The sequence below is a fragment of the Pleurodeles waltl genome, chromosome 4_2 (assembly GCF_031143425.1).
Source record: "Pleurodeles waltl isolate 20211129_DDA chromosome 4_2, aPleWal1.hap1.20221129, whole genome shotgun sequence".
Classification (NCBI taxonomy): Eukaryota; Metazoa; Chordata; class Amphibia; order Caudata; family Salamandridae; genus Pleurodeles; species Pleurodeles waltl.
In genome coordinates this window covers 658,045,861-658,059,619 of record NC_090443.1, presented here as the reverse complement: position 1 = coordinate 658,059,619, position 13,759 = coordinate 658,045,861, and the positions used below count along the sequence as shown (strand labels likewise).

Here is a 13,759-nt window from a genome sequence, read left to right as displayed (position 1 = left end):
CCTCCTGAAGGCCAGGTTCTGGTGCCTTCATATGACAGGTGGTTCCCTATTCTACTCACCAAAGAAGGTGTGCCAGATCATCGTGGCCTGCTGTATGCTTCACAACTTGGCTTTGCGACGACAGGTGCCTTTTCTGCAGGAGGATGGTCCAGATGGAGGTGTTGTGGCAGCTGTGGAGCCTGTGGACAGTGAAGACGAGGAAGCAGAAGAGGAGGACATAGACAACAGGAACACGGTGATCCTGCAATACTTCCAGTGAGACGCAGGTAAGGAGACAACACAGCCTGCTACATCTGATTTAATTCTACTACCTCTCATCTGTTTGTCATTTTCACCCAGTGTATGGTCACGGAGTTGTCACTTTCCCTTACGATTTCACAGATGTGGGTCCCACTGTGTGACATCTGCTTTGTTTCCGCATGGACTAGAGCTGTGTGACATAGGTATGTTGACATTACATTTGATATAGCATTTTGCCAAATACACATTTTCGAAAGCACAGACTGACTCCAGATTGTTTTTTGATTTAAGGGTGTTTATTTAAGTGCTCCATAGTGGAGGGGGTTGAAAAATGGTCAGGGGTGATGGTGGAGGAACGTCCATGGCAGAGTCCAGTCTATTAGTCTCACAGGTGCATTGTCCAAAGGGGCATAGGAAGTGGAGCTGGGGCAGTTTAAGTATGGACAGGTGACAAAGTGGGACAGAAGGATGACAATCAGGGTGGTCTAATTTCTTGGCAGGGGTCTTGGAATTGTTCTCTGTCTTTGTCCTGGATCTCAGGGACCGTTTGCGGGGTGGTTCTCCATCTGCAGGGGATGGGGTGCTGGTGTGGTGACGTGCGGTGGTGCCTCCTGTCCACTAGCGCCGGCGGAGGTGGTGGGCAGTTCATCGTCCAGGCTAGTGTCAGGGGCCCCTTGTTGTGCCACAGTGTCCCTCCTGGTGTTGACAAGTTCATTCAGCACCCCTACAATGGTGCCTAGGTTTGTATTGATGGATTTGAGTTCCTCCCTGAAGCCCAAATACTGTTCCTCCTGCAGCCGCTGGGTCTCCTGAAACTTGGCCAGTACCGTTGCCATCGTCTCCTGGGAATGGTGGTAGGCTCTCATGATGTTGGAGAGGGCCTCGTGGAGAGTGGGTTCCCTGGGCCCGTCCTCCCCCTGTTGCACAGCAGCCCTCCCAGTTCCCCTGTGTTCCTGGGCCTCTGTCCCCTGAACTGTGTGCCTACTGCCACTGCCCCCAGGTACCTGGTGTTGTTTGGGTGGTGGGATAGCTGTAGTGGTGGACACACTTCTGATTGATGTGTCCTGGGGACAGAGGTATGGGCCCGCTGGGTGGGTGCTGCGCTGGTGTTTCCAGAGGGGGCAAGCTCTGTAGTGGCCTGTGCCAGTGTGAGGGGAACCGACTGTCCCGAGGTCCCAGATGGGCCGGGCTGGTCATCTAGATCCATTTGGACAGAGCTGCTGTCCTCACTGTGGGCCTCTTCTGTGGGTGGAGTGGACATATCTGGACCCTCCTGTCAGGTGACGTTGGGTAGGGGTCCTGCAGGGTTGTAAAGGCATGATTATTGCATCTGTGTGTGCCATGGTGTGCAATGGGTAGGTGACCATGTACCCCAGTGCTTGCATTCCTGTGTAGGACCATGTGTAATAATGGATTAGGGGGTTGTATGGGTGTGTGTAGTGGCCATGCATTGGTGATGGGTGTTCATGCTTTGGTGGTACATGCAGGGCTTGAGTTTGGGATGTGTGGTTTGTGATATTGGGACATACGTGAGGAGTTGGAGTGATGGGGGTGAGGGCGAGGGTGGTTGTATGTGATAGCATGCAGGTGGGTGGGGGATGTAATAGTTAAGATTTGACTTACCAGAGTCCATTCCTCCAGCTACTCCTGCGAGGCCCTCAGGATGCAGTATAGCCAAGACCTGCTCCTCCCATGTTAGTTGTGGGGGAGGAGGTGGGGGGCCGCCACCAGTCCTCTGAACCGCGATGTGGTGTCTTGAGACCACAGAACGCACCTTCCCCCGTAGGTCATTCCACCTCTTCCTGATGTCATCCCTAGTTCTTGGGTGCTGTCCCACTGCGTGGACCCTGTCCACGATTCTTCGCCATAGCTCCATCGTCCTAGCTATGGTGGTGTGCTGCACCTGTGATCCGAATAGCTGTGGGTCTATCCAGATGGTTTCCTCCACCATGACCCTGAGCTCCTCCTCAGAGAACCTGGGGTGTCTTTGCGGTGCCATGGGGTGGTGTGGGTGATGTGTGGGGTGATATTTACAGGTGTGTTGTGTGAGGTGCGTGGATGTTGTGCGAGTGATGGTGTGGAGTGCCTGTGGATGCTAGTTTGTAGATGGTGGGTCTCTCTCTGGCTCTCAGTCGCAGTTGTTGATGTAAGGGTTTGTGGGTGATGTGGGTGTGTGTTTTATATTGTATTGGGTGTGGTGTGTGTATTTGCATCAGGTGTGTGTATTTCGAAATGTCCAATGTGGTTGTGTTTTGTAAATGTGTGTGTATTTTGAACGCGGCAGTGTGTACCGCCAATGGAATACCGCGGTTGAAAGACCGCCGCGTGGATTCGTGGGTCGTGATAGTGTGGGCTTATTCCTGTTGCCGTGACGGTGGAGGTTTTGTTATCGCCAGTTTATCACTGACCTTTGGTGTGGCGGACTTGTGTGGGTGTCTGGACTTTGGCGGATTCCGAGCTGTGGGTCATAATGACCGTGGCGGAATTCCACGGCCACGGCAGTGTGTTGGCGGTCTTTTGCACGGTGGTAAGTGGCTTTTACCGCCAATGTTGTAATGAGGGCCTAAATGTTTTTTGGCACCTAGAAACAAAAAGCACCACACGCGATGTCTGGTCACACCCGTTCAGGGTAAAGTCAAAATTTGAGGCCGACCGCAATGGAGCTCTGCTTGGCTGCATTGAGCGGGAGGCCTTGGTTAAAGTTTTTTACCTTCTCACTTAGATGATTTCTTGAAGATTTTTCTCTGATCGGGACGAAGTCACAAGTTGAGGCCGGCCTCGCTGGAGCCCTCCTCGGATACACTGCGCGGGAGGCCTCGTTAAAACTTTCACATTTGGACATAGAAACTTTTTGGGAAATTTACTTTCCTGAAGTCAAGCGACCCTCAGCAAGCTGATTTCGATGCAGTGTCATCGGATTGCCTTTCTGCGAGCCCACGGTCAAATCCTGGAACTGTGGAGCTCTGGAGCTTTTTAGACGGACACACCTGAAAATCAGGCCGGGTCGCGGTTGACGTCGGCGGGCTTGACACTCGCTCGTTGTGTTTGTCCACTTTTGGAGCTTTTTTCCAAAGTTGCTCCAAACTTCTCCAAACTACTGGATCTTCTTCCAGAAGTACTTGTAAGACCCTTCAAGTGTCCACAACCCACCCCAAGAATCTAGAAGCTCTGAATTGCTCCTTGGGGTTAGAACTTTATCTTCCAGAATGCACCTGGTCACAATCCTTAAATGGCCACTGGTCAGCTAGGCTATTTTTACAGGACTTGATACAAGGGACTCTGGTCAGCTCCTTTCTACCTGTAGCTTTCAGAGAGTCCTTTCTTGGAGATTTAGAAGTGAGTCAAAGTCCTTTTCTTGGTGAAACCCAAAGTATGCAGCTTGTGTATTCCTTCTGAGTGCAGGGTCCAGGTGCAGGCCAGGGGTCCAGCAGGGCAGCTCTGCCATATTTTCCTTGCTGCTGGGGTGGCAAGCGGGCGGGGGGGGGGGGTACTCCTGTCCAGTCATGTGCAGACCACCACCCTCTGGAGTGACCAATTCCTGGGAAATGTGGCCAAAATCAATCCCAGGGCGCAACATTCCTTCCAAATCCAAGATGGCAAAATTTCAATCTTAGAGTTTAGATCTGACTGAGTCCCTCCACTGGTGTGGCTAAGGTTCCCTTAAAACACCCCTTTCGAGCCCTCTCTTGATCTAAATAGGGAGCACCTGGTTGTCTGGGGCTGCAGGAAATGGGGGAGGTCCAGTTGCTGTCCCAAATCTCCTTCCCTCCTTTGAAGTCCATTTTGACTGCTCTCCCCCTACCCTGTTCCACCATCTTCTGAGGCAGCTTTCCTCCCATCAGATGCTTCCTTTGTTTCAGCCCAGACCACTTCACACCTCATCAAGGCAGCCTGGCTCAGGCTGTCCGAGGCTGACCAATCACAGAAGGGCACTGCAGTGCTGAAGTTGGTAACTTTTTGCAAGAGTTCTAAAACTCATTCCCTATCCAAGTTATATTAACTTCAACAGTGGCAAGTTGTGGATTTATTATAACTTTTAATTTCATACCCAACTTGTTATATTTAGCTCCTTCCTGTGGAAAATAGGACTACATTATTTTAAAATAAAGTCTCTCCATGTTAGCATATGGAGCCCATTCACTACAATGGGGAAAACATATTTTATAAAGTTCCTGCTTATAGTTACACTGCACCCAACCCTGGGGACACTTTGGGCATACCTTAGGGGTGACTTGTATATAAAAATAAGGTACCTTGAGACTTTGGAAGTACGTTTAATTCCAAAGTCGAGTTTGGGGTTAACTTTAACTTAAAAGCAGCCAGCAAGGCAGGCCTGCTTTTAAAATGACACTGGGCACCACAGCAGTGCACATATTGGTGTACTATCTATACTGGGGCCCCTAAAACAACATGCCCTACCATATACTAGGGACCTAAAGGTAGGTTGGTACAGCCAGTTATAGTTAGCCTAATTTGCATATACCTTTTTTAATCAGAGCACAGGCCCTGGGACTGGTTAGCAGTGCCCAGGGCACCTTAAGAGTCAGAAAAGCACCAGTATGAGTTAGATTTAGGGGCAAAAAGTGAGGGGGGGGTTCTGCAATCAGCCCTGCTATCCCAAAAATTAATATAGTAATTCTTACTTTTGTGAAGTATTCAAAATGAGCAAATATTGGTAAGATGACCCCTGGTTGTTCATAGTATGGCATTTTAGGGATTTCTGATCAGCTGGCCACTACATCGATCCTTGTTTATGTGTTCATAGAGAGGCTTAAACATACACAGATGATCTCGATTGATTTTTGCGCGTTACCTTTGTAGACCATACTTTCATATTGGGTTTAGGGTGATCATATTTTCTATTTAACATGTCCATACTTCTTCCTGTGGTCTGTCCTATCTGGCTAGAAACAACTGTTTTACATTAGCCGCAAATGAGACTGTTCACCTTAGGGTAGATTGATATACCTTCATATGAGTGAAGTTTTGTACGATAGAAATCCTTGAGTCTTTGGGGACTGACATTTCTAACATTTTAATACATATTCTACGCATTTGATCACCATGTCTCAGTTGTTGTTACTGCATCAGGATCCTTATGCATATTTGAAACTATTGTTTTTATTTATTATTTCTTCCTGTTGCTTGGGTATTTTATAGTTTATGTGCATCCACCTAGAGCATTTAACTTTAATTTGCAGTTGATGGAAATCACTTAGTGGCCACTCATTTCTATATCTGGTTGTTTTCGACTTGATGACATCCATATGTTATTGGTACCCTTCTCGCCTGTGCTTTTCTGATCTGTTATTCGATAATGAATACTACTACATTCTGTGATTCATTACTGTAGTTTTTTTATTTAGATATATGTTCCACTGTGGTGCTCGAAGTTGTTTATCCTGCCTGCTAACATTTTGATGTTGTTTTTCAGTTGTGTTAATAATGTTTCTGAAGAAAACGGGGTTATTACTCCAGAAAGGCCATATGTCTTAACATCTGCATGGCCTTAGTTGACCTCCGGTTTGAAAGAGATTTTTCTTCAAGACTTTGTCTCACCCACCAGGCCTTGTATGGGTCTGGCCTGAAGTGTCTTACCTTATTATCCACAGCATACTCTTTCATCATCTATGGTGGCAGTCCTGTCTATTCCAGTAATTCTGCATAGTCGACGTGTTGGATGTGCTTTTTCATATCTATCACCAAAGTACTGGAATGCCTTGCCCCTTGAATTACAGCTTGAGATTAATTAATTTGTATTTGAGAAGCATCTGATAACGTGCATGTTTCTGTGAGTTTAGTTCTGCTGGTTCTTCACTGCTTTGGGCCTATGTTCAGTGCTTTTAGTACAAGGACATCCTTCTTAGATATTAGAGCACTTTGCAAAATCGTTTAAAAAAAAAAATATTGTTGGTGTAGTAGGTAGAAGAAAGGATTATCATTGTCAGAGTGAACTGGTGTTTCTGGCTTCTGTCACCCATATTGTTGTACTGAGTAACATCCTACTTCTTTACCTATGATGTGTTCAAAAATGAGATATCTATATAAAATTGTTGCCAAGCACAATGCTGGAGGACGCAAACACAATATGGTTGCACCCTTCTTCCTCAACTCACTTCTACAGATGGGACAGTGGTTGCATCAGTAAGGTTACAGTCAGCCTCTTTTCATTGAACACAAAAGGAACACTACTAAATTAATTGGATGTTTTGTTCTCCGTCGTTGGAAGTACGATTGTATTATTAAAGCATGGTTCTTCCCATGACAGATGTGTTTATAAACTATTGCATGAGTTGAACGAGTTCAAGCAGCATCAGTTCTATACTCCTAGCAGGTAAATTAGCTCAAAAGTACAAAGTAAATGTTAAAAGTAAAAAACAAAAAAAGTGAAAAAAAATTAAAATAAATAAAAATCAACATCATTACAATAATTACAGTAATGCGAGTTGACTTTTAGAGATCTTGCACTTTATTGGTTTTCAAAAGTAGAGCACTGGCTGCTGCTGAACGAGCAGAGCTGAAGGTTTCAGAAGAAGGGGACAAAGGAGAAGGGCAGTGGCAAAATACAGGTGCTCTGAAAAAAAAATCTATTGGCGACAGGTGGCAGGTGGAAAAGAATAAAGGAATAAAGTGGTGCTGTCTTAGTTTGTATGATGAGGAGTGAAAGGACAGAAATGATGGCAGACATTGGGGGATATGTGTTTGGGTCTGTCATAAGGAAAAACTATTTTTTAATTAAATGGAATGAAATAAGAAACAGTATACAACATTCCAATTTGAACACATTGTTTTGAAAAATATAATTTGAATAATTTATTCTTTCAAACAACAAAATTGTCAAAACATTCAATTCTAACACAAAAAACAGGCGCGCAGTCTATCCTATGAAGGGGTGGGGGAAGGAGGTTCCATGGACCCTTAGAAACCCACTGAAATGGACACAAAATATGGAGTTTAGAAGCAGGGAAATTTCTGAGTACCCATACTAGCATGTCCGCTGGTACGGCCAGGGTGGTAGGACTGCCGGGCCGGAGGGCAGCACCTCTGGGACGGCGGTCCTTTGAAGACTGCCGGCAGTATGAGTCGCCTTTCACCAGAGTTTTAGCGGCAGTAGCGCCGCCACAGAAACCTTGGCGGAAAGGCGTCCGGCGACAGGAAATTCCTTTCCTGTAGTCGGCAGACGACTTGCCCAACCCCTCACTTCACTTACATAAACCCTTCTTCCATGACAGCACCCCGACTCCCACCTCACCCTCCCTGCATACAGGCACACACACGCACCACGCATACACTAACACGCATATACTAACATGCATACATACACACATTCACTTGCACCAACACTCATGCACACAAACATACGAACATGCACTTACTTCAACAATCATATACGCATTCACACACGCATGCACACTTACATTCACACACGCAGACATACACCCACTCACACACAACACTTCCCACCCCCCTCCCCTGTCAGACGATCGACTTACCTTGTCCGGCGAGGTCGTCCGCCAGGGAATGGGACCCAGCACGTTCACCGCCAGCAGCACCCTGCCATCAGGACACCGCCACACCGTATTACTGCTCATAGTACGGCGGAAAGAGTCCTTTTGGTGTGGCAGTGATGGTAGTGGAACTGTCTGTTCGCTGCCGACTGGCAGCACGACTGCTGATGGATTTCTGCCCAAATTGTGGCAGAAATTCTTCAGTAGTCGTGAGATGGCGGTCAGCCTTCTGGCACCCGCGGCTTCGGTGGTTTTTGTAAAAGACCGCAGAAGTCGTAATGATTGCCATTGTCTTACCTTTGGGAGGTGCAAATGCAGAGAAATACAATTGGCAATAGCACTTGTTTTACTACTGTGTTTCCCTAAGTCCACCGATAAAAATGGTACCTCACTTGTTTGGGTAGGCCTACTGCTTATGACAGGAAATGGCCCAAAATGCAACATGGATGAATCAAATCTTTCCATGCTGAACTGACCCGTTTTTTGCAAAGTCTGTAGCTGTGGTTTTTGGGCCCTAGCTCAGCTGTCACATAGCAAACCTATACATTTTCAAAAACTAGACGCCTAGGGAAATCCAGGATGGGGTGACTTGTATGGCTCTTACCAGATTGTTTTACACAGACTAAAAATCAGATTTTCCTCACATTTCTCTATTAAAATGGTCTGGAACCTCCAAGGAGCCACAAACTTCATTTTACCCAGCATTCTGCTAAGTCTTCTGATTAGGCCTAGTGCCTGCAACAGGAAATGGCTCAAAATGCAACATGGATGCATCAAATTTTTTCATGCAAAACAGACCCATCCTTTTCAGAGCCGGAAGCTGTAGTTTTGGGCCCTAGCTCAGCTAGTACCCAGTGAACGCTAGCAAACCTGTACATTTTTTACATCTAAACACCAGGGGGAATCCAGGATGTGGTGATTTGCATGGATCCCAAGACGTTTTTTTTTTTTTTTTACCCACAATGCCCTGCAAGTCTCAAACTTTGCTTTTAATCACATATTCTCCCTACATTTCTATTATGGAAACTTACAGAATCTGCAGGAATCCACAAAATTCCCACCACCCAGCATTGTCCCACTTGTGGCGATAAAAATGCTGCACCACTTATGTGGCTAGGCATAGTGCCAGTGACATCAACTTATCCAACCAAAGACAGTGGGAGCCCTTGCATGGGGACTCCTATTGACCTTGGTTGGATCCATTCATGTCGTTGGCACTAGGCCCAACCACAAAAGTGGCCCAGCATTTTTATCGGCTGAAGTGGAGCAATGGTGATGTGGATTTTGCAGGTGGCAGCCTACCCAAGTCCAAAAAGTTTAGCTGTTCAGCATTGCAAATGGAGTGATACTGGGAGTTAGCCAAACTCTCCTGGCCTATTTGTAAAATCAACATCCAAAAGAATCGAATGTTCTCTTCCTTGCCTTTGGGATGAGATGCTTTAGTCCACAGGGGAGTGGAAAGACTGTTCCCCATTTTTTAGGAAGTGGTGGCATGGCCATGCCCATGCTGGGCAGCCCCCACCCCTACAAAATAAAGTAATTCCTGATGTCTAATGGGCTTTCTGCCCCCACCCAAAGGGAGCAGGGATGAGGGGGGCAGAACAACTGTTTTCCTTTTGGGGGGGAGGGCTTGGTCATGCCCAGGCTGGGTAGCCCCTGCCCCTACAAATAAATAATAAAAAATAATCCCTGTTGTCTATTGGGCTTTTTGTCCTCACTCCAGGAGGGGGCAGAAAGATTGTTTCCTTTTTTTGGGGTGGGAGCATGGCAAAGCCCATGCTGGGCAGCCCCCGCCGCTAAGAATTTTTTTACAAAAGTAATCACTAGGATCTTGTGGGCTTTCTGCCCCGGGGAGGGGCGCAGAGAGACTATTTCCCTTTTTTTGGGGTGGAGGCATGGCAATACCCATGCTGGGCAGCCCCCACCAGTAAGATTGTTTTTTAAAAGTAATCCCTGGGGTCTAGTGGGCTTTCTGCTCCCCCAGTTTCCTTTTTTTGGGGGGTTGAGGGGCATGGCCAGGCCCATGCTGGGCAGTTCCCGCCACCACAAATAAGAAAAAAGTAATCCCTGGTGTCTAGTGGGATTTCTGCCCCACTGGGCGGTGGTGGGGGTTGAAAGGGCAGATGGAGTAATTGCCCCCTTCTGCCCCCTTTGAGGCAGAAAGAATGTTTTCCTTTTTTGGGGGTTGGGTGCATTGTGATGCTAGGAAGGCCCCCATCCCCTACAATTAAAACTAAAAGTAATCCCTGATGTCTAGTGGTTTTCTGCCACCTTTGGGGCAGATCAGCCTAAAAATATGGCCGATTTCCCCTAGGTGGTGTTAAATGGCCATGATAATGTACCCATAATGGGGAGCGACCCTTGCCCAAGGGGCCTCTCCCTGACATGTTATATAAAAAATCCCCAGTGTCTATTGGTTTTCTGCCCCCCTTGGGGGCAGATCGGCTCAAAAATGGCCAGTCTGCTCCCAAGGGTGGCAAAAAATGGCCAAAATGCATCAACAATTGAAAAGAGCTGCCCTTGCCTAAGGGGCCATTCCCTACAGCTAAAAAAAGATCCCTGGTGTCTAGTGGAGTGGTTCCCTGCTTGGGGATAGCCCTCCTTCTGCGATCCCCAAGCAGCGATGCCCTTCAGAAAGGTAAAGTTGGAAAGGTGGGATTCTCCCTTTTCCAGCAATACCTCTCCTGTGTGCTTCGGTGCTCAATGGATTGAGATATACCTCCGATCACCAAAGCAGTGAAAGTGAAATCAGCTGATCGTCTCATTTCACTTTCAGTGTAATGACGTTAGTGTGCCATGCGCTTCAATCGTCAATACACTGAAAAAGAAAAAGCCTCAGGCGGCTGGGGAAACTCTTCTCCCTGCTCCTGTGGCTAAAAAAAAAAAGGTAATCCCTCAGCTGAGGGATTTCTGTACTCTTGTGCAGGGACGGCTCAGAGGCTTCCTCTGCAAATGAGCATTGGTGCTGAGGATGGCTTCAAGGGGTTAAGCTGACTCAGAATGTCAACTTTTAGAATGTAATGGCATGAACTGTGGTGGTTTCTTGATTCAGTTGATAACCGCTGGCCTCTGGGAGGCACGTCAAGAGCCTGCCTTCAGTAAATCTTGAAGAAATCTCCATGGGACTCCGGAGTGTTCTTACTACGTTAGTCTACCATAAGCCTCAGACCTGTGGAGGATGTGCTCTTCATCAGAGTTAGGTTAATTAGGAGAACAAATTTCGCTTTCTGGGTCTGAATGTGTGACTCACCCGACAGTGACCTTAAATTTCACATGTTGAAATGAAAATATTCAAGGCTTTTTCTTAGCTTTCCCTCCTATAATTCATTTATATTTTGTTTTATACCTATTATTACTTTAAATATAAGGATGACCTCTTGAATTTGGCGGAAATATTTGAAAAATAAGGGTTGTGGGTGATTATAATTGTCATTGAAACTAGTGCAGTATTTCATCAAGTGTATTGCTGATAAATATCTGAAAGTCTAATATTAATTTTTATACTTTGATTGTTATTGTGTTTTATAATCACTAGACAAGACCGTTTTCAGAATGCATTACACAAATATGTAAAATTATTAGCCCAAAAAATCAAAATTATAACTAAAGTTGTATTTATTTTTGTGCAGATGTGCCACACATAGTTGTCTTAACAAAGGTGGACGAACTCTGTCCTTTAGTTGCTGAAAGTGTCCAGAATGTGTACAGAAGCAGGGCTGTCGAAAAACAGGTAACTTTTTAAATCCATATTTTGAGTGAACACACGAATTGTTTTCTTGACATAACAGTGTATATAAAATATTTTACCAACATATTATTGATATCCTGTAGAGCATAGGTGGCAATTTTCGAGTATTTGTATAAATGACTGGTGACATTTTTGGCTATTATTCAAATATCTTACCGGTGTTTCTGATCTCTCATCTCAGTTTCTCCAGTTGTTTTGCAGTGAATGAATTGCATGGTTTAGGGTCTTGCCTCAGGGAGAGGAAGCGAGGCCATGTGGATTTTTAGGCAGCAGGAAGTGTGCAGTCTTTTGTCTCTGCACCTGTGGCCACTGTGTATAGTGAACAGTTTTAAGAAGTGTATATGTCATTTGCTGCACCCCGAGTGTTTGCCTGTGTGAATAATTTGGCCCTTAGCCTGGGGCTTTGTCAGTTTTGTATTTTTCCCTACACTCCATCATGTGGTTTAGCTCCTGTCTCACCAAGTTCTTGTTAACGGGTAATTATTGTTGCCTCTGCATTCTCTCTCTCTTTTGGCATAGCTCCTATAATGAAAATCAATGTACAGTGTAAGCAAGGTAAATAGATATAAATTACACAATGGTACAAAATACAAAAACACAGTATAAAAGGTTAAGCAATTGTACAGAACCCGTGATTTGGCTACTAGGATGTTTAACTTAAGACTGGGATGCTTTTTGTCTCTTCAGTTATATTGAATGGTGTTCACCACTTTTTTGCGCACACATTGTGGGTGTACATTGTAGGTATGAGACTCTCAGCAGTGGCAACTGGCATGCATGGATAACAGCTGAAAAGCTCTCAGGTCTCTGACTGGACTATAAATGTCCTTAAATCTGGCTAATCGACTGCCCTTCTAGGTGCTGGATAACTGTATACTTCAGGTCAAATGGAGTAAAGATGAAATTAATGAAGGAAAGGGTGGTGCAAACCGGGATGTGCTTTCCAGGCAGAGTCAGCACTAACTCAACTACACTTGAAAGGGTAAATCTTCGGGCAGTATGTCTCTGTTACTGGTGTGGGTATGAGGGGCTTTGAGAACATCAGTTTTAAAATGAAGTCCTCATCAGCCCTCCTGCACGTATAGCATGCTTTAGATATTTTCAGGCTCTCTCTAGTGATGCAGTACTCTTTGGCCTGGCAGTGGGCTTCCACACTAGGCAAGGTCAGAAGGTGAACAGGCCAGTGGAGCGTATGAAGGTCCTTGTCTTAGTTCTAACCTCAACGAAGTGGGCAACATGCCCTTTGCATGCTCTGGATATCCATCAACAAAGTTTCCCCGCAGCTCCAAAGGCATCTCCAGCTTATATTCACAAGATAGCAGTGTCCTGTGCCCAAGTGTGGGGTGCCATTTAAACTCTCATATATTACCTCTAGCGTGAAGCTGTGTAGATTCAGTGCAGATACTCTGAGTGAAAGTAAGGTGGTAAGATAAGATAAAGGTACTGATTTGTTCTTTAGCAGTAATCCTCCAGGTTTCAACCTCTGTTCATACTAAATGATAAATATAGGTTATAGCTTATAGGTAACTCTTAAAGCTGGTGCACCAAAAATTGTGAACCCTGTTGCAATTCTTGCAGTTATGTTTGCAAAGAGTTACACCAGTAACGGCCCTGCATAATGTCTGCAAACACTGTATCTAATAAAAAATGTATATAAAAAGGAACCTATATCAGGCTAAGCCTCAGGATCGCATTTATACGGGGAGACCAGAAGGCAATTTCCCTTGGTACTCCTAGGCACTCCAAAACCAGGACTGCTTTCACCAAGCTGGACACAGTAGAACATTCCAAGAAGGGCACCCCTTCGGATTAGGAGTAGGGAGTCCATTGGAAGTCTCCCCTCTCAAAACACACAAGGGGAGACCCTGAGGACACTGATCTGCAGTTTGGGGGCATCATAGAGATTAAGGGCCCCTTGAACTGCAACCAAATTAGAAAAAAGCACAGGGGAACTTGATGTAACAAAACAAAAAAGCTGCACTTCTTTGGGGGAATTTTTTCATTATGTCTCCTAGGGAAAATAAGTTCCCCAACGTTGCAGGCATGCAATTATTAAAATAAAATGTGTCTTTACATCTAAATCAATGCTTCCCAAAATTTGTAGAGCCATGACCAATTTTTAGAATGTCAAAATGTCACGACTCACTTAGCTTTAATGGACATGAGGTGGGGATGTTTTTATGTAACTAAAGCATCCTGTGGAAGCACAGTCATTCACAGACAGCACATTTTCAGTTGAAATATCCTCTAAAATTGCACAAAC

General features: G+C 45.5%; 1 protein-coding gene across 5 annotated transcripts in view; it reads left to right on the top strand.

Annotated features, from left to right (window-relative positions):
* Positions 1-13,759, top strand: part of LOC138293160 (interferon-induced protein 44-like) — a 260,617-nt gene that overhangs the window by 225,649 nt on the left and 21,209 nt on the right. For all 5 annotated transcript variants that reach the window (XM_069232216.1, XM_069232218.1, XM_069232215.1 and 2 more), the window contains one exon: positions 11,378-11,478. In XM_069232216.1, coding sequence (XP_069088317.1) covers positions 11,378-11,478 — 101 coding nt within the window. The remainder of the gene's footprint in view (positions 1-11,377; positions 11,479-13,759) is intronic.